At 39.0% G+C, this 21541-nt stretch overlaps 1 protein-coding gene across 1 annotated transcript; it reads left to right on the forward strand.

Moving 5' to 3' along the window:
- Nucleotides 1–1398: 1398 nt before the first annotated feature.
- LOC117328492 (xylan 1,4-beta-xylosidase-like) lies at nt 1399–17331 on the forward strand. The gene is made up of 12 exons (XM_033886028.1): nt 1399–1723; nt 2752–2911; nt 3151–3321; nt 3493–3584; nt 4608–5094; nt 9222–9444; nt 9850–10005; nt 14459–14703; nt 14887–15091; nt 15210–15378; nt 16020–16661; nt 16957–17331. Exons 1-9 carry the CDS (start codon nt 1407–1409, stop codon nt 15079–15081), a joined length of 2046 nt encoding a protein of 681 aa, XP_033741919.1. The 5' UTR covers nt 1399–1406; the 3' UTR covers nt 15082–15091; nt 15210–15378; nt 16020–16661; nt 16957–17331.
- Nucleotides 17332–21541: the final 4210 nt, after the last annotated feature.

The following is a 21541-nucleotide window of genomic DNA, read 5'->3' on the forward strand; positions in this document are numbered from 1 at the left end:
TCCACATATTTTGTTCTGACGGATAATTTTGATATTGTTTACCGGCCTGGTTATTTATATCAATCGTATTTATTGTGGATATTCCATAATAATCCGCCATACAAGTCATAAAGTTATCGTACATTCAATTTAAAAGTTTAATCAAACAAGTTCTGACTTCTTTATTCCAACAAAACAACGGAAAATTCTTAATGTTGTTTAATACGCGAGTTTCGAGATAGTGAACATGACGTACAATTACACGGTCTGAGTACGCTGTTCACGCCAAAATATGACGTCACAATCACTGGAAGGTGGGACTGGAGAATCGTACTCTAACCACGTCATTTTACGTCATTTTCACTATATCGAAGCTCTCGTATTGTTTGCGGTAAACTCACGTTGTCTATTATGACCCTGGAGCCATAGTCCTCAGAATTACAATTATATACGTCAACAATATTCGAATGGCGTTCCGCGGTCGTGTCCTGATATGCCATTTGAAGTACAATGTGGTCCCCTCATTCGTTATTTTTAATATTTTCTGATATCAACAATTTTTAGATACCAGAAATTCGAGGTTTGATATCAGAAATAAAGAATTCATTTTGATTTGCTTGATATCACAAAATCGATTTTTCGAGATCACTACTTAAGTTTTGATATAAAAAACATCTTCTCAATAACCAAAAGACCCAGGGAGTTTGATATTGGGTTGGTAGCATGCTGGAGTGAAGGGCTATCAAGTTTGTTCAAATGAATGACCTTGACCTACATTATAGGTAATATGCTAAAATTTTCCCATTACTTCTTTTCAATAACCAAATGGTCCAGAGACCTGATATTTGGCCAATTAGCATGCTAATGCTTGGATGAAGGCTAAGACGTTTGTTCAAATGAATGACCTTGACCATGATTTAAGATTGAAAGTATTAAATTGACCAAACTATTGAAAAGACACCTTTCAAATAACTTTCAAATATATGTTATATACAAATGTAACTATTTTAGATACGTTGTGTTACACAAAAGATACACTTATGTCAAAAACATTTCTTTATTTAGGATGATTATCATAATTAGATAATATACATATACATGTATTTCATCCAATTGATAAGATAACCTATTAAAGATATAATTAAGATATCATATGGTATACAGAACAATACGATCACATTGAACAAACGTAATCAGACGACCGTTTTATAAATTGATGCTACTTATAAAAGAATATAAAAGAAAAATGTCAATTTATAGCAATAAGTATCTTCTGGAATCAGGTCAGTCGTGTGAGTCAGCTATCATGCGACTGCAACGAAGGGAAGTAACTCTGATAGATCAGAATACTGTCAAGTGTACGATTCGGCTCCCGTCATGATTAATATCATGTGATGTTATTGTCACGTGACTACAAATAGAACAAAATGGCGGGTGTTTCCTATTCAACTTGTTTCCTACTTTCATTTTATTCCATGCAAGTCGTTATAGCAGATTATCCATTTCGGAACACATCTCTGTCTTACGTTGAACGAGTTGAAGATTTGGTTTACAGACTAAACGCATCTGAACTCATACTACAAATGTCGAAGGGCGGAGGAGGGAAGAATGGCGGCCCAGCACCACCGATACCCCGCCTTGGTATCGGCCCTTTTCAGTGGAATAGCGAGTGTCTAAGAGGGGATGTTGGCGCTGGCAACGCAACGTCATTCCCACAGTCAATTGGTCTCGCGGCTTCCTTTAAGTAAGTATGTATGCAGAGGTAATTATTATTAGTTATTTTGCTCTAATCCCATTGGTACTAGTATAGACTGACTCACTTTCACGTTGCATGTGTAGCAGATCTAGAGCTAGTCTGGTAGCTGCTAGCCTAGGTGTAGCTCTTTGTTTAGATGTTTACTACACAAACAAATTATATATTTTTTTCCACAGCCATGTTGGTAGATACATTGTAGTATTTACTATTTACTAGAGTTAAATACTCCCTGTTTTTTGTCCTTAAGTTTTTGAAGCACAACAGCGATGCTTTTGTAGCAGAGCTGAGTATTTCGCCCTGGTCCCTATGTGGACATCATTTTAACAGGTAATTATGAATGGTATATATTTCAATGTCTATAGGACATTAGGGATCGCACCCATGACTTTCTATTCTGACACTGTATTGAATTAATTATAGAGACAACCCTGATCAAGTGAAAGTAGGAAGCAACTAGTATCTACCCAGGGTGACACACTCCACCTCCAGGACATAATTTGTCCCAGAGTCTTTCTAGGGTTTAAGTGATGCTTGTGATATAACACTGAATATTTCTGTCAATATTTCCTCCAGTCAGTTTATGGGTAGCATTGAATCAGAGGTCACTACATATCAGTATAGGTGTATGGGTCTGTGAATCCATCCATCTAGGGTAAAAAAATGTGTGTAGACAATATCCCATGAACCATTCAACATATTTTGTTTGAATTGAAGTTCTACACCTGTTTAAATATAGTGGTCATTGGCCAAGGTTAATATTTTAAGGTTCATTGGAATGGCAGGTAACATAACCATTTCATATCAGGGAGTACAGGTGAATCTATATATTAGCACCATTCTTTTTTTATCATACTATAGCAGTACATGTATTTAAAAAAAAGTTATTTTACAGTTGTCTTGTTCTTCTTCATAATAGGTCAGGGATTGTCTGTACTTATCATCTTTCTTTTTCCGGCCAGTTTAGATGAAATCTGTTATAAATATATATTATACACATTGTATTTGTGTACCTACAGTCCACAACTACTGTATGAAGTGTCTGAAGCTACAGCCGTAGAGGTACGAGCCAAGCACAACAACTTCCGTAAAAACAATGATTACTCAGACCATACTGGTCTCAGCTGCTTCAGTCCTGTCATCAATATCATGAGGCACCCATTGTGGGGGCGCAATCAGGTAAGAAAGATGTGTACAAGTCTCAATGTTCAATCTTTGTGACTTTTGAAGCAGATAATTGTGAATGCCAATATAAGGGTAAAGTTAACTATTTCTCATTGCTATGGAGATCATTAGTTTAGGTTTAAGTTGGATAAAGCTTAATTATTTTTTGAAGTTTAAGTTTGCTGGTCACAGGATCTAATGTTGTTTTCACTGTCCTTTTGTATCAGTAAACAACAGAACGTTTATACAAACAGGAGACATACGGAGAGGACCCTTACCTGTCTGGCCTGCTCGCCCAGGCTTTTGTGCATGGTCTGCAGGGACAACATTCCAAGTATAGGCATGCCAATGTTGTATGTAAACACTTTGCAGCCTACAGTGGGCCAGAAGATCGACCAGTCTCCCGTCTCCGCTTCAATGCTCAGGTAACAGATTCAAAGCCGTCAACAGGGGCTGATTCACTCCTCCCCCCCCCCCCCCCCCGTTCATAGTAAAGAGAATTATTATGTGTATTTGTTTATTTGTGTAATAATACAATGACTTGTATTCATAAATTGAGGAGCACACTGTTAAGTTGAGATTAATGTTTTTTACAGGTAAATGAACGTGACCTTCGGATGACCTTTCTACCCCAGTTTGAGGCCTGCGTGAAAGCTGGGGCTGGGGGCATCATGTGTAGTTACAACAGGTACTGTGCTGTAATGATCAGTTCTTTAACTTTTAAAATGTATTTTAAATCCCAGGTTCTTTAGCTCCAACGATGCCTACCAAATTTCCTAAAACTTTCTTCAGGAATTATCAATGGCACCAAGGAAAAAGTAATGAGAAAATACACTGGGGCTGAAACTACCTCTTACTCTCTTAGCAAATGTCCTACTTCTTGGCTAAAGGGAAACCCACCAAACGCTAAAGTTTACCTGCGCCATCAACTTTAAAACATTTTTAATTTGAAATATTCAAAGGCAATGAAGAGCTACATGTCTAATTGTGCCATGTTTTAGATGTAGGTCATTTAAAATTGTTGTAAATAAGTACAGTGTGCAAAGGGGTCATACGTGTGTATAGGGGTCATAAGTATGTATAGGGGTCATTAAGTGTGTATAGGGGTCATTCAGTATGTATAGGGGTCATTTAGTGGTTATTGGGGTCATAAGTGTGTGTAGGGGTCATAAGCATATATAGGGGTCATTATGTGTGTATAGGGGTCATAAGTGTGTATAGGGGTCATTAAGTAAGTATAGGGGTCATAGGTATGTATAGGGGTCATTAAGTAAGTATAGGGGTCATAAGTATGTATAGGGGTCATACAGTGTGTATAGGGGTCATAAGCATGTGTAGGGGTCATAAGCGTGTATAGGGGTCATAATGTTTGTATAGGGGTCATAAGTGTGTATAGGGGTCATTAAGTGTGTTTTGGGGTCATAAGTGTGTGTAGGGGTCATACGTGTGTATAGGAGTCAAAAGTGTGCATAGGGGTCAAAAGTGTGCGTAGGGGTCTTAAGTGTGTTTACCAGTCATTATAAAGTGTGTATAAGGGTCATAAGAGTGTATTAGGGTCATAAGTGTGTAACGGATCATTACGTATCTATAAGGGTCATTAAGTATGTACAGGGTCATACAGATTTTGTGTATAGGGGTCATTTAGTATGCACATTGTACAGGGGTCATATAGTGTATATGGGGTCATTAAGTGCTATTTGTTTGTTGCCAGTGTCAATGGTATACCATCCTGCACCAACAAGAAGCTGTTGACAGACATTTTAAGAAAGGAATGGGGCTTTGATGGGTTTGTGGTCAGTGATGCTGGGGCAATGGAATTCATTGTCATTGACCACATGTATTACCCTGATGCTATTACGACTGCAGTAGGATGCGCTGAGGCTGGTCTCAACCTGGAGCTTTCACCTGGAACATTTATTTACAGGACACAGATCTTCAGGTACCTTCTCAAGGCCCTGGAGATGGGGTTGGTAACTAAGCAACTGCTTATTGAGAGAGTGAAGCCATTATTCCTCACCAGGATGAGGCTGGGGGAATTTGATCCACCTGCATTGAACCCTGATAATAGACTGAATCTGTCGGTCATCCAAAGTCCAGAGCACAGAAAATTAGCCATCAAGGCAGCTACCCAGTCTCTTGTTCTGTTGAAAAATTTAAAGGAATTCCTACCAATCAGGAAACAGTTAACAACAGTAGCAGTAAGTAACCAATCACAAACAAGTTGACAGTAGCTGTTAGTTACCAATCACAAACAAATTAACATAAGCTATTAGTTACCAATCACCAATAAGTTAACAGTAGCTGTTAGTTACCAATCACCAACAAGTTAACAGTAGCTGTTAGTTACCAATCACAATCAAGTTAACAGTAGCTGTTAGTTACCAATCACCAACAAGTTAACAGTAGCTGTTAGTTACCAATCACCAACAAGTTAACAGTAGCTGTTAGTTACCAATCACAATCAAGTTAACACTAACTGTTAGTTACCAATCACAAACAAGTTAACAGTAGCTGTTAGTTACCAATCACCAACAAGTTAACAGTAGCTGCTAGTTACCAATCACCAACAAGTTAACACTAGCTGTTAGTTACCAATCACCAACAAGTTAACACTAACTGTTAGTTACCAATCACCAACAAGTTAACAGTAGCTGTTAGTTACCAATCACCAACAAGTTAACAGTAGCTGTTAGTTACCAATCACCAACAAGTTAACACAAACTGTTAGTTACCAATCACCAACAAGTTAACACTAGCTCTTAGTTACCAATGACCAACAAGTTAACAGTAGCTGTTAGTTACCAATCACCAACAAGTTAACGGTAGCTGTTAGTTACCAATCACAAACAAGTTAACACTAACTGTTAGTTACCAATCACCAACAAGTTAACACTAACTGTTAGTTACCAATCACCAACAAGTTAACACTAACTGTTAGTTACCAATCACCAACAAGTTAACAGTAGCTGTTAGTTACCAATCACCAACAAGTTAACAGTAGCTGTTAGTTACCAATCACCAACAAGTTAACACAAACTGTTAGTTACCAATCACCAACAAGTTAACACAAACTGTTAGTTACCAATCACCAACAAGTTAACAGTAGCTGTTAGTTACCAATCACAATCAAGTTAACAGTAGCTGCTAGTTACCAATCACCAACAAGTTAACAGTAGCTGTTAGTTACCAATCACCAACAAGTTAACAGTAGCTGTTAGTTACCAATCACCAACAAGTTAACAGTAGCTGTTAGTTACCAATCACAATCAAGTTAACACTAACTGTTAGTTACCAATCACAAACAAGTTAACAGTAGCTGTTAGTTACCAATCACCAACAAGTTAACAGTAGCTGCTAGTTACCAATCACCAACAAGTTAACACTAGCTGTTAGTTACCAATCACCAACAAGTTAACACTAACTGTTAGTTACCAATCACCAACAAGTTAACAGTAGCTGTTAGTTACCAATCACCAACAAGTTAACGGTAGCTGTTAGTTACCAATCACCAACAAGTTAACACAAACTGTTAGTTACCAATCACCAACAAGTTAACACTAGCTCTTAGTTACCAATGACCAACAAGTTAACAGTAGCTGTTAGTTACCAATCACCAACAAGTTAACGGTAGCTGTTAGTTACCAATCACAAACAAGTTAACACTAACTGTTAGTTACCAATCACCAACAAGTTAACACTAACTGTTAGTTACCAATCACCAACAAGTTAACACTAACTGTTAGTTACCAATGACCAACAAGTTAACAGTAGCTGTTAGTTACCAATCACCAACAAGTTAACAGTAGCTGTTAGTTACCAATCACCAACAAGTTAACACAAACTGTTAGTTATCAATCACCAACAAGTTAACAGTAGCTGTTAGTTACCAATCACCAACAAGTTAACAGTAGCTGTTAGTTACCAATCACCAACAAGTTAACAGTAGCTGTTAGTTACCAATCACAAACAAGTTAACAGTATCTGTTAGTTACCAATCACCAACAAGTTAACACTAACTGTTAGTTACCAATCACAATCAAGTTAACAGTAGCTGCTAGTTACCAATCACCAACAAGTTAACAGTAGCTGTTAGTTACCAATCACCAACAAGTTAACAGTAGCTGTTAGTTACCAACCACAATCAAGTTAACAGTAACTGTTAGTTACCAATCACCAAGTTAACAGTAGCTGTTAGTTACCAATCACCAACAAGTTAACAGTAGCTGTTAGTTACCAATCACCAACAAGTTAACAGTAGCTGTTAGTTACCAATCACAATCAAGTTAACAGTAACTGTTAGTTACCAATCACAAACAAGTTAACAGTAGCTGTTAGTTACCAATCACCAACAAGTTAACAGTAGCTGCTAGTTACCAATCACCAACAAGTTAACACTAGGTGTTAGTTACCAATCACCAACAAGTTAACACTAACTGTTAGTTACCAATCACCAACAAGTTAACAGTAGCTGTTAGTTACCAATCACCAACAAGTTAACACTAACTGTTAGTTACCAATCACCAACAAGTTAACACTAACTGTTAGTTACCAATCACCAACAAGTTAACAGTAGCTGTTAGTTACCAATCACCAACAAGTTAACAGTAGCTGTTAGTTACCAATCACCAACAAGTTAACACAGACTGTTAGTTACCAATCACCAACAAGTTAACACAAACTGTTAGTTACCAATCACTAACAAGTTAACAGTAGCTGTTAGTTACCAATCACCAACAAGTTAACAGTAGCTGTTAGTTACCAATCACAAACAAGTTAACAGTAGCTGTTAGTTACCAATCACCAACAAGTTAACACTAACTGTTAGTTACCAATCACAATCAAGTTAACAGTAGCTGCTAGTTACCAATCACCAACAAGTTAACAGTAGCTGTTAGTTACCAATCACCAACAAGTTAACAGTAGCTGTTAGTTACCAATCACAATCAAGTTAACAGTAACTGTTAGTTACCAATCACCAACAAGTTAACAGTAGCTGTTAGTTACCAATCACCAACAAGTTAACAGTAGATGTTAGTTACCAATCATCAACAAGTTAACAGTAGCTGTTAGTTACCAATCACAATCAAGTTAACAGTAACTGTTAGTTACCAATCACAAACAAGTTAACAGTAGCTGTTAGTTACCAATCACCAACAAGTTAACAGTAGCTGCTAGTTACCAATCACCAACAAGTTAACACTAGCTGTTAGTTACCAATCACCAACAAGTTAACACTAACTGTTAGTTACCGATCACCAACAAGTTAACAGTAGCTGTTAGTTACCAATCACCAACAAGTTAACAGTAGCTGTTAGTTACCAATCACCAACAAGTTAACACTAACTGTTAGTTACCAATCACCAACAAGTTAACAGTAGCTATTAGTTACCAATGACCAACAAGTTAACAGTAGCTGTTAGTTACCAATCACCAACAAGTTAACGGTAGCTGTTAGTTACCAATCACAAACAAGTTAACACTAACTGTTAGTTACCAATCACCAACAAGTTAACACTAACTGTTAGTTACCAATCACCAACAAGTTAACACTAACTGTTAGTTACCAATCACCAACAAGTTAACAGTAGCTGTTAGTTACCAATCACCAACAAGTTAACAGTAGCTGTTAGTTACCAATCACCAACAAGTTAACACAAACTGTTAGTTACCAATCACCAACAAGTTAACACAAACTGTTAGTTACCAATCACCAACAAGTTAACAGTAGCTGTTAGTTACCAATCACCAACAAGTTAACAGTAGCTGTTAGTTACCAATCACAAACAAGTTGTTAGTTACCAATCACCAACAAGTTAACACTAACTGTTAGTTACCAATCACAATCAAGTTAACAGTAGCTGCTAGTTACCAATCACCAACAAGTTAACAGTAGCTGTTAGTTACCAATCACCAACAAGTTAACAGTAGCTGTTAGTTACCAATCACAATCAAGTTAACAGTAACTGTTAGTTACCAATCACCAACAAGTTAACAGTAGCTGTTAGTTACCAATCACCAACAAGTTAACAGTAGCTGTTAGTTACCAATCACCAACAAGTTAACAGTAGCTGTTAGTTACCAATCACCAACAAGTTAACAGTAGCTGTTAGTTACCAATCACCAACAAGTTAACAGTAGCTGCTAGTTACCAATCAGATGGCAGCTAAAACAATAGCATTGAGTTTTTCTTTTGTGTCTTTTAATCAATCTTTTAAATCATGTGACACTTGTTATTTAAGTGATTAGTATTGTGCTTGAATTATTACAACTTAAAACACTCAAATGATTTTCGCTCTCCTAACATGTATGTAATAAAAACATTTAGATTGTAGGTCCTATGGCTGACAACCCATCACAGTTGATGGGTGACTATTCCCCTGATGTCGACCCAAGGTTTATGACAACACCAAGGAGTGGGTTATCTCCCCTTGGTGTAAAAGTATTGTATACAGCAGGTTGTAATGACATTGCTTGTGACCGCTATGATCAGTCAGGGGTCAAGTCTGCAGTTTCTGAGGCAGATGTGACAGTTGTTTGTCTGGGAACAGGTAAGTCTATCTTGTCATCGCACACACTGCTAATAAACATATTTATAAACTACTCTTCATGATGACAGGGTTTTTGTTTTCTGTCGACCTGTCAAATATTTTTTGTCACTGTAGTGGATGTATTTACATAATTTTATAAAACTTGACAGGTATGTTTGTATATTCCAGCTAAGTATGAATACTAAATATCAAAAGATAAAAATAGTAATCATAAAAAGTTACCATCGGTTCAGTATAGCTGCTATCAGTTGTATTGATATATTTGATACAGTAAAGTCCATATGAGTGGGTGGGGAGGGGTGGGGCTGTTGTAGGCATTACTAATTTATATATTTTCTCTCGTAAATTATTTGTTCTTCTTGAGCAGATATTACTACACATGTTGCACCTTATATATTACTCCAGGTAAAGCTCTGGAGACAGAAACAATGGACCGTGTAGACATGTCCCTCCCTATCGGCCAGATCCAGCTTCTCAAGGATGCGGTACACTTTGGTATAGTGCAAAAAAAAAAAAAAAAAAAAAAGCAAAAACAAAAACTACTTAATTATTGTTATTACAGTATGTTTCAAGATCTAAGTATAAAACAATGTGAATTGTCTCCCTCCCTCTTTGTTGAGTTGTGACTAGGTGACACTGTGAGTTGTCTCCCTTCCTCTTTGTTGAGTTGTGACTAGGTGACATTGTGAGTTGTCTCCCTCCCTCTTTGTTGAGTTGTGACTAGATGACAATGTGAGTTGTCTCCCTTCCTCTTTGTTGAGTTGTGACTAGATGACAATGTGAGTTGTCTACCTTCCTCTTTGTTGAGTTGTGACTAGATGACAATGTGAGTAGTCTCCCTCTTTGTTGAGTTGTGACTAGATGACATTGTGAGTTGTCTCCCTCCCTCTTTGTTGAGTTGTGACTAGATGGCATTGTGAGTTGTCTCCCTCTTTGTTGAGTTGTGACTAGATGACAATGTGAGTTGTCTCCCTCCCTCTTTGTTGAGTTGTGACTAGATGACAATGTGAGTTGTCTCCCTCTTTGTTGAGTTGTGACTAGATGACAATGTGAGTTTTCTCCCTTACTCTTTGTTGAGTTGTAACTAGATGACAATGTGAGTTGTCTCCCTTCCTCTTTGTTGAGTTGTGACTAGATGGCATTGTGAGTTGTCTCCCTCTTTGTTGAGTTGTGACTAGATGACAATGTGAGTTGTCTCCCTTCCTCTTTGTTGAGTTGTAACTAGATGACAATGTGAGTTGTCTCCCTTCCTCTTTGTTGAGTTGTGACTAGATGACAATGTGAGTTGTCTCCCTCTTTGTTGAGTTGTGACTAGATGACATTGTGAGTTGTCTCCCTTCCTCTTTGTTGAGTTGTGACTAGATGACACTGTGAGTTGTCTCCCTTCCTCTTTGTTGAGTTGTGACTAGATGACATTGTGAGTTGTCTCCCTTCCTATTTGTTGAGTTGTGACTAGATGACAATGTGAGTTGTCTCCCTTCCTCTTTGTTGAGTTGTAACTAGATGACAATGTGAGTTGTCTCCCTCTTTGTTGAGTTGTGACTAGATGACAATGTGAATTGTCTCTCTCTTTGTTGAGTTGTGACTAGATGACATTGTGAGTTGTCTCCCCCTTTGTTGAGTTGTGACTAGATGACAATGTGAGTTGTCTCCCTTCCTCTTTGTTGAGTTGTAACTAGATGACAATGTGAGTTGTCTCCCTCTTTGTTGAGTTGTAACTAGATGACAATGTGAGATGTCTCCCTCTTTGTTGAGTTGTGACTAGATGACAATGTGAGTTATCTCCCTTCCTCTTTGTTGAGTTGTGACTAGATGACACTGTGAGTTGTCTCCCTCCCTTTTTGTTGAGTTGTGACAGATGGCATTGTGAGTTGTCTCCCTCTTTGTTGAGTTGTGACTAGATGACATTGTGAGTTGTCTCCCTTCCTCTTTGTTGAGTTGTGACAGATGACAAAGTGAGTTGTCTACCTCTTTGTTGAGTTGTGACTAGATGACAATGTGAGTTGTCTCCCTCTTTGTTGAGTTGTGACTAGATGACAATGTGAGTTGTCTCCCTCTTTGTTGAGTTGTGACTAGATGACAATGTGAGTTGTCTCCCTTCCTCCTTGTTGAGTTGTGACTAGATGACAATGTGAGTTGTCTCCCTCTTTGTTGAGTTGTAACTAGATGACAATGTGAGTTGTCTCCCTCTTTGTTGAGTTGTAACTAGATGACAATGTGAGTTGTCTCCCTCTTTGTTGAGTTGTGACTAGATGACAATGTGAGTTGTCTCCCTTCCTCTTTGTTGAGTTGTGACTAGATGACAATGTGAGTTGTCTCCCTCTTTGTTGAGTTGTAACTAGATGACATTGTGAGTTGTCTCCCTCTCTCTTTGTTGAGTTGTGACTAGATGCCAATGTGAGTTGTCTCCCTTCCTCTTTGCTGAGTTGTGACTAGATGACAATGTGAGTTGTCTCCCTTCCTCTTTGTTGAGTTGTGACTAGATGACAATGTGAGTTGTCTACCTCTTTGTTGAGTTGTGACTAGATGACAATGTGAGTTGTCTACCTCTTTGTTGAGTTGGGACTAGATGACAATGTGAGTTGTCTCCCTCCCTCTTTGTTGAGTTGTGACTAGATGACAATGTGAGTTGTCTCCCTCTTTGTTGAGTTGTAACTAGATGACATTGTGAGTTGTCTCCCTCTCTCTTTAGTTGAGTTGTGACTAGATGACAATGTGAGTTGTCTCCCTCCCTCTTTGTTGAGTTGTGACTAGATGACAATGTGAGTTGTCTCCCTTCCTCTTTGTTGAGTTGTGACTAGATGACAATGTGAGTTGTCTCCCTTCCTCTTTGTTGAGTTGTGACTAGATGACAATGTGAGTTGTCTCCCTTCCTCTTTGTTGAGTTGTGACTAGATGACAATGTGAGTTGTCTACCTCTTTGTTGAGTTGTGACTAGATGACAATGTGAGTTGTCTCCCTTCCTCTTTGTTGAGTTGTGACTAGATGACATTGTGAGTTGTCTCCCTCCTCTTTGTTGAGTTGTGACTAGATGACAATGTGAGTTGTCTCCCTCCTCTTTGTTGAGTTGTGACTAGATGACAATGTGAGTTGTCTACCTCTTTGTTGAGTTGTGACTAGATGACAATGTGAGTTGTCTCCCTTCCTCTTTGTTGAGTTGTGACTAGATGACAATGTGAGTTGTCTACCTCTTTGTTGAGTTGTGACTAGATGACAATGTGAGTTGTCTACCTCTTTGTTGAGTTGGGACTAGATGACAATGTGAGTTGTCTCCCTCCCTTATTGTTGAGTTGTGACTAGATGACAATGTGAGTTGTCTCCCTCTTTGTTGAGTTGTAACTAGATGACATTGTGAGTTGTCTCCCTTCCTCTTTGTTGAGTTGTGACTAGATGACAATGTGAGTTGTCTCCCTTCCTCTTTGTTGAGTTGTGACTAGATGACAATGTGAGTTGTCTCCCTTCCTCTTTGTTGAGTTGTGACTAGATGACAATGTGAGTTGTCTCCCTACCTCTTTGTTGAGTTGTGACTAGATGACATTGTGAGTTGTCTCCCTCTCTCTTTGTTGAGTTGTGACTAGATGACAATGTGAGTTGTCTCCCTTCCTCTTTGTTGAGTTGTGACTAGATGACAATGTGAGTTGTCTCCCTTCCTCTTTGTTGAGTTGTGACTAGATGACAATGTGAGTTGTCTCCCTTCCTCTTTGTTGAGTTGTGACTAGATGACAATGTGAGTTGTCTACCTCTTTGTTGAGTTGTAACTAGATGACATTGTGAGTTGTCTCCCTTCCTCTTTGTTGAGTTGTGACTAGATGACATTGTGAGTTGTCTCCCTTCCTCTTTGTTGAGTTGTAACTAGATGACAATGTGAGTTGTCTCCCTTCCTCTTTGTTGAGTTGTGACTAGATGGCATTGTGAGTTGTCTCCCTTCCTCTTTGTTGAGTTGTGACTAGATGACAATGTGAGTTGTCTCCCTCTTTGTTGAGTTGTGACTAGATGACAATGTGAGTTGTCTCCCTTCCTCTTTGTTGAGTTGTGACTAGATGGCATTGTGAGTTGTCTCCCTTCCTCTTTGTTGAGTTGTAACTAGATGACAATGTGAGTTGTCTCCCTACCTCTTTGTTGAGTTGTGACTAGATGACAATGTGAGTTGTCTCCCTTCCTCTTTGTTGAGTTGTAACTAGATGACAATGTGAGTTGTCTCACTACCTCTTTGTTGAGTTGTGACTAGATGACAATGTGAGTTGTCTCCCTTCCTCTTTGTTGAGTTGTGACTAGGTGACATTGTGAGTTGTCTCCCTCTTTGTTGAGTTGTAACTAGATGACAATGTGAGTTGTCTCCCTACCTCTTTGTTGAGTTGTGACTAGATGACAATGTGAGTTGTCTCCCTCTTTGTTGAGTTGTAACTAGATGACATTGTGAGTTGTCTCCCTCTTTGTTGAGTTGTAACTAGATGACATTGTGAGTTGTCTCCCTACCTCTTTGTTGAGTTGTGACTAGATGACAATGTGAGTTGTCTCCCTCCCTCTTTGTTGAGTTGGGACTAGATGACAATGTGAGTTGTCTCCCTCCCTCTTTGTTGAGTTGTGACTAGATGACATTGTGAGTTGTCTCCCTCTTTGTTGAGTTGTAACTAGATGACATTGTGAGTTGTCTCCCTACCTCTTTGTTGAGTTGTGACTAGATGACAATGTGAGTTGTCTCCCTCTTTGTTGAGTTGTAACTAGATGACATTGTGAGTTGTCTCCCTACCTCTTTGTTGAGTTGTGACTAGATGACAATGTGAGTTGTCTCCCTCCCTCTTTGTTGAGTTGGGACTAGATGACAATGTGAGTTGTCTCCCTCCCTCTTTGTTGAGTTGTGACTAGATGACATTGTGAGTTGTCTCCCTCTTTGTTGAGTTGTGACTAGATGGCATTGTGAGTTGTCTCCCTTACTCTAAGCTTTGACTCAAAACATTGTCTCCTTATTTCCAAGGATTATCATTATTGTAAGGAAGTGTTTTGATATTATTTTAACAGATTGACACAGTCCTATCTCCATTACTTGTAGGCAGAGGGAAGGTGGTGTTACTTCTGTTTAGTGCTAGTCCTGTCGACATCAGATTCGCCCAGACTTCTCCAGAAGTGATAGCCATTATCCAATGCTTCTTCCCAGCCCAGGCCACAGGAAGCGCTCTCTACAATGTTCTCACCTTTGCCATGCCTGACAGTAACCCATCAGGACGACTTCCCTTTACTTGGTACTCGGACATGAGCCAGGTAAATGTGATAAAAACCATATTAGATATTGTTACAGACTCTGGCAGAAATAACACATCAATATCTGATTATTATAATTTATAGTATGTTAATGTTGTCACAAACTCTGGCAAAATTGTATTTTGATGACGATCCTGATTACTGTATTTTGATGATGATTGTTTGATTTAATGTTTACCCTAGGTGAGCTCTATGACTGACTACAACATGACCAACTTGACGTATAGGTATTTTTCTGGTGATCCATTGTATCCGTATGGCTATGGCCTGTCCTACACACTATTCAGATACAGTGACCTGATCATCACACCAGCCAAGGTCAAGATCGGGAAGAAATGTCACAGTGACATTCAAGGTTACCAATGTGGGGAAATATGAAGGAGCTGAGGTGAGTACTGCTGTACATGTGGCGTAGTGTAAACCCCTGTAATATCGTTCCCCCTTGCCAAATTTTTCCTCTTACCCAAGGAATGTGTTTGGTGAATATATTTGGATTATTTGTGCAGGTGTCCCAGATCTACATATCATGGCAGAATGTCAGTGACATGCCTCGTTACCAGCTAGTGAGCACAAGAAGGCCTCACCTGATCCCAGGACAGACAGAGTCCTGTAAAGTTATCATCACTGCCCGACAGACAGCAGTGTGGGAGGGGAGAGGTCTAGTCAACAAACCAGGTAAATATAATTATAAGATAACATGAATAAAGGTTTGTACCTGTCTATAAGTCAATGTAAGGTTTGTACCTGTCTATAAGTTATAATGTAAGGTTTGTACCTGTCTATAAGTTATAATGTAAGGTTTGTACCTGTCTATAAGTTATAATGTAAGGTTTGTACCTGTCTATAAGTCAATGTAAGGTTTGTACATGTCTATAAGTTATAATGTAAGGTTTGTACCTGTCTATAAGTTAATGTAAGGTTTGTATCTGGCTATAAGTTATAATGTAAGGTTTGTACCTGTCTATAAGTCAATGTAAGGTTTGTACCTGTCTATAAGTCAATGTAAGGTTTGTACCTGTCTATAAGTCAATGTAAGGTTTGTACCTGTCTATTAGTTATAATGTAAGGTTTGTACCTGTCTATAAGTTATAATATAAGGTTTGTACCTGTCTATAAGTCAATGTAAGGTTTGTACCTGTCTATAAGTTATAATGTAAGGTTTGTACCTGTCTATAAGTCAATATAAGGTTTGTACCTGTCTATAAGTCAATGTAAGGTTTGTACCTGTCTATAAGTCAATGTAAGGTTTGTACCTGTCCATACGTTATAATGGGTTATAATGTGACGTTTGTACCTGTCTTCAATTTCATTTTCAGGTGTGATAACAGTGTTTGTAGGAGGTCAGTTACCTGGACAGAAGACAACAGTTCCATCCAATATTTTAACAGGAAAGTTCACTGTGTATAGCTGAGGATAAATCATGGTCGTAGACTATTTAAAAAAAAGTTCATTATGCCTGAAGGATTTTGATATGGTAACTCCATACAGGGGTACTGAGGCTGTCCCAACTCAGTACTGTATAGTCTTCTCATACAGGGGTACTGAGGCTGACCCAACTCAGTACTGTATAGTCTTCTCATACAGGGGTACTGAGGCTGTCCCAACTCAGTACTGTATAGTCTTCTCATACAGGGGTACTGAGGCTGTCCCAACACAGTACTGTATAGTCTTCTCATACAGGGGTACTGAGGCTGTCCCAACTCAGTACTGTATAGCCTTCTCATACAGGGGTACTGAGGCTGTCCCACATCTGTATAGCCTTGCCTAATACATTAAATCTCAGCTTCCCGAAGAAGCCGTGTGAATTGTTGACTGCAATATCAATACCTTGGCTCTCACAAGATACCACTTTGGTGATGCTAAAACATACACTCACATGTAAATGTCATGTATACCAGTGGTCGTGGTACATGTTGTGTACCAGTGGTCGTGGTACATGTTGTGTACCAGTGGTAGTGGTACCAGTGGTAGTGGTACATGTTGTGTACAAGTGGTAGTGGTACATGTTGTGTACAAGTGGTACATGTTGTGTACATGTTATGTACCAGTGGTAGTGGTACATGTTGTGTACAAGTGGTACATGTTGTGTACATGTTGTGTACCAGTGGTAGTGGTACATGTTGTGTACAAGTGGTACATGTTGTGTACATGTTGTGTACCAGTGGTAGTGGTACATGTTGTGTACAAGTGGTACATGTTGTGTACATGTTGTGTACCAGTGGTAGTGGTACATGTTGTGTACCAGTGGTAGAGGTACATGTTGTGTACCAGTGGTAGTGGTACTTGTTTTGTACAAGTGGTACATCTTGTGTACAAGTTGTGTACCAGTGGTAGTGGTACATGTTGTGTACCAGTGGTAGTGATACATGTTGTGTACCAGTGGTAGTGATACATGTTGTGTACCAGTGGTAGTGGTACATGTTGTGTACCAGTGGTAGTGATACATGTTGTGTACCAGTGGTAGTGGTACATGTTGGGTACCAGTGGTAGTGGTACATGTGGTACCAGTGGTCAAATTGACTTATTTTTAGCCCATCATCATCAGATGGTGGGCTATTCAAATCACCCTGCGTCCGTGGTCCGTCCGTCCGTCCGTAAACAATTCTTGTTATCATTATTTCTCAGAAAGTACTGAAGGGATCTTTCTCAAATTTCATATATAGGTTCCCCTCGGTGCCTAGTTATGCATATTGCATTTTGAGACTAATCGGAAAACAACATGGCCGACAGGCAGCCATCTTGGATTTTGACAATTGAAGATTGTTATCGCTATTTCTCAGAAAGTACTGAAGGGATCTTTCTGAAATTTCATATATAGGTTCCCCTCGGTGCCTAGTTATGCATATTGCATTTTGAGACTAATCGGAAAACAACATGGCCGACAGGCAGCCATCTTGGATTTTGACAATTGAAGTTTGTTATTGCTATTTCTAAGAAAGTGCTGAAGGGATCTTTCTCCAATTTCATATGTAGGTTCCCCTCGGTGCCTAGTTATGCATATTGCATTTTGAGACCAATCGGAAAACAACATGGCCGACAGGCAGCCATCTTGGATTTTGAAAATTGAAGTTTGATATCGCTATTTATCAGAAATTGCTGAAAGGATCTTTCTCAAATTTCATATGTAGGTTCCCCTTGGTCCCTGGTGTTGCATTTTGGGACCAATCCGAAAACAACATGGCTGACAGACAGCCATTATCGCTAAATCTTAAATTTTATATATAGGTTCCCCTTGTTTGAATAGTACTAGAGGGCTGTTTCTGAATTTACACAGATTAGTAAGACTTAGAGGAAGAGAAAAGTAGAGAAAAGATCAATCTGACATGGAACCTATAAAGATCATTCAATGGTGGGTGCCAAGATCCTTCTGGGATCTCTTGTTCTGATAACATAACAAAGTCACTGTTTTCTAGTCAATTTGTTTAATAAAAGAAATCATTCCAACAATATAACATATATTAAAGACAAAAAGTAAATGCGTAAATATTAGTTTGTTATTTCTCACCTACAGCATCAATACTACATTGGCTACATACAGGGCCACAAATTTGACCTTGGCTTCAAGCAGGACCACAAGCTTGACTTTGACTACATACAGGGCCACAAACTTGACCCTAGCTACATACAGGACCACAAACTTGACCTTGGCTACATAGAGGGCCCAAACTTGACCTTGGCTACATACAGGGCCACAAAATTGACCTTGGCTACATACATGGCCACAAACTTGACCTTGACTACATACAGGGCCACAAACTTTACCTTAGCTACATACAGGAACACAAACTTGACCTTGGCTACATAGAGGGCCACAAACTTGACCTTGACTACATACCAGATTTGCTGTAACACAGGTGGTGTCAGCACACCAGACTGGCTGTAACACAGGCATTGCCAGCGCACCAGACTTGCTGTAACACAGGCGGTGTCAGCACTCCAGACTTGCTGTAATACAGGCGGTGTCAGCACACCAGACTTGCTGTAACACAGGCGGTGTCAGCACATCAGACTTGCTGTAACACAGACGGTGTCAGCACTCCAGACTTGCTGTAACACAGGCGGTGTCAGTGCACCAGACTTGCTGTAACACAGGCGGTGTCAGCGCACCAGACTTGCTGTAACACAGGCGGTGTCAGCACATCAGACTTGCTGTAACACAGGCGGTGTCAGCACTCCAGACTTGCTGTAACACAGGCGGTGTCAGCACTCCAGACTTGCTGTAACACAGGCGGTGTCAGCACACCAGACTTGCTGTAACACAGGCGGTGTCAGCACTCCCAGACTTGCTGTAACACAGGCGGTGTCAGCACACCAGACTTGCTGTAACACAGGCGGTGTCAGCACACCAGACTTGCTGATAACACCATTTAATAAAGAAAATAATTTTGAAATATTCTACGAAAAACAACATAATTATGATGTATAACATTGCTGTGTATTCAAAAATCTGTATAGTACCGGTACTTAAAATATGTTCAATTCATTCCAATATGTGCGAAGTATTAGTTGCACATGGGTAGATTCAACACTTGACAAATTAGTCTTATGCAGTTAGAAAGTAAAATTGAGGATAATTACAGTGAAAGTATGAAATGGGGAGTAATTACCTCTCTCATCAACAACAAAAACATAATAAATAAAATGAAAAATAAAAACGGTAAATAATATTAAATAAACATTTTGATTATTGAAGAAATATCCTCTCTCCAATTGGAGGATAAGTTGGTTAATGAGATCACTGATAAAAATTCGAGGGTATCCATACAGTTTTTACTGTTACACAATAATAGTAATATAATCATCCACCGATGTTGGTTTATGTTACCTACACACATTGATCCAGTTGTACAGAAACCTAATTAATGTGAAATGTGTCCAGGCAAACAATTTCTATCTAATATCAAGAGTGTAATATATCAGAGTGTATGTTTTCCTGGAGTTGAGAGTGTAATATCAGAGTGTATGTATTCCTGGAGTTGAGAGTGTAATATCAGAGTGTATGTTTTCCTGGAGTCAAGAGTGTAATATCAGAGTGTATGTATTCCTGGAGTTGAGAGTGTAATATCAGAGTGTATGTATTCCTGGAGTTGAGAGTGTATATCAGAGTGTATGTATTCCTGGAGTCCAGAGTGTAATATATCAGAGTGTATGTTTTCCAGGAGTCGAGAGTGTATATCAGAGTGTATGTTTTCTTGGAGTTGAGAGTGTAATCAGAGTGTATGTTTTCTTGGAGTGGAGAGTGTAATATCAGAGTGTATGTTATCCTGGAGTTGAGAGTGTAATATCAGAGTGTATGTATTCCTGGAGTTGAGAGTGTATATCAGAGTGTATGTATTCCTGGAGTCAAGAGTGTAATATCAGAGTGTATGTATTCCTGGAGTTGAGAGTGTAATATCAGAGTGTATGTTTTCCTGGAGTTGAGAGTGTAATATCAGAGTGTATGTAGTCCTGGAGTTGAGAGTGTAATATCAGAGTGTATGTTTTCCTGGAGTTGAGAGTGTAATATCAGAGTGTATGTATTCCTGGAGTTGAGAGTGTAATATCAGAGTGTATGTTTTCCTGGAGTTGAGAGTGTAATATCAGAGTGTATGTATTCCTGGAGTTGAGAGTGTAATATCAGAGTGTATGTATTCCTGGAGTTGAGAGTGTAATATCAGAGTGTATGTTTTTTCTGGAGTCAAGAGTGTATATCAGAGTGTATGTATTCCTGGAGTTGAGAGTGTAATATCAGAGTGTATGTATTCCTGGAGTGGAGGATGTAATATCAGAGTGTATGTATTCCTGGAGTTGAGAGTGTAATATCAGAGTGTATGTATTCCTGGAGTTGAGAGTGTAATATCAGAGTGTATGTATTCCTGGAGTTGAGAGTGTAATATCAGAGTGTATGTTTTCCTGGAGTGGAGGATGTAATATCAGAGTGTATGTATTCCTGGAGTTGAGAGTGTAATATCAGAGTGTATGTATTCCTGGAGTTGAGAGTGTAATATCAGAGTGTATGTATTCCTGGAGTTGAGAGTGTAATATCAGAGTGTATGTTTTCCTGGAGTTGAGAGTGTAATATCAGAGTGTATGTATTCCTGGAGTTGAGAGTGTAATATCAGAGTGTATGTAGTCCTGGAGTCGAGAGTGTAATATCAGAGTGTATGTATTCCTGGAGTTGAGAGTGTATATCAGAGTGTATGTTTTCCTGGAGTTGAGAGTGTATATCAGAGTGTAATATCAGAGTGTATGTTTTCCTGGATTTGAGAGTGTAATATCAGAGTGTAATATCAGAGTGTATGTTTTCCTGGAGTTGAGAGTGTAATATCAGAGTGTATGTTTTCCTGGAGTTGAGAGTGTAATATCAGAGTGTATGTTTTCCTGGAGTTGAGAGTGTAATATCAGAGTGTATGTTTTCCTGGAGTTGAGAGTGTAATATCAGAGTGTATGTAGTCCTGGAGTCGAGAGTGTAATATCAGAGTGTATGTTTTCCTGGAGTTGAGAGTGTATATCAGAGTGTATGTATTCCTGGAGTTGAGAGTGTAATATCAGAGTGTATGTATTCCTGGAGTCCAGAGTGTAATATCAGAGTGTATGTATTCCTGGAGTTGAGAGTGTAATATCAGAGTGTATGTATTCCTGGAGTCCAGAGTGTAATATCAGAGTGTATGTTTTCCTGGAGTTGAGAGTGTATGTTTTCCAGGAGTTGAGAGTGTAATATCAGAGTGTATGTTTTCCTGGAGTTGAGAGTGTAATATCAGAGTGTATGTATTCCTGGAGTTGAGAGTGTAATATCAGAGTGTATGTATTCCTGGAGTTGAGAGTGTAATATCAGAGTGTATGTATTCCTGGAGTCCAG

The sequence above is a fragment of the Pecten maximus genome, chromosome 5 (assembly GCF_902652985.1).
Source record: "Pecten maximus chromosome 5, xPecMax1.1, whole genome shotgun sequence".
Classification (NCBI taxonomy): domain Eukaryota; kingdom Metazoa; phylum Mollusca; class Bivalvia; order Pectinida; family Pectinidae; genus Pecten; species Pecten maximus.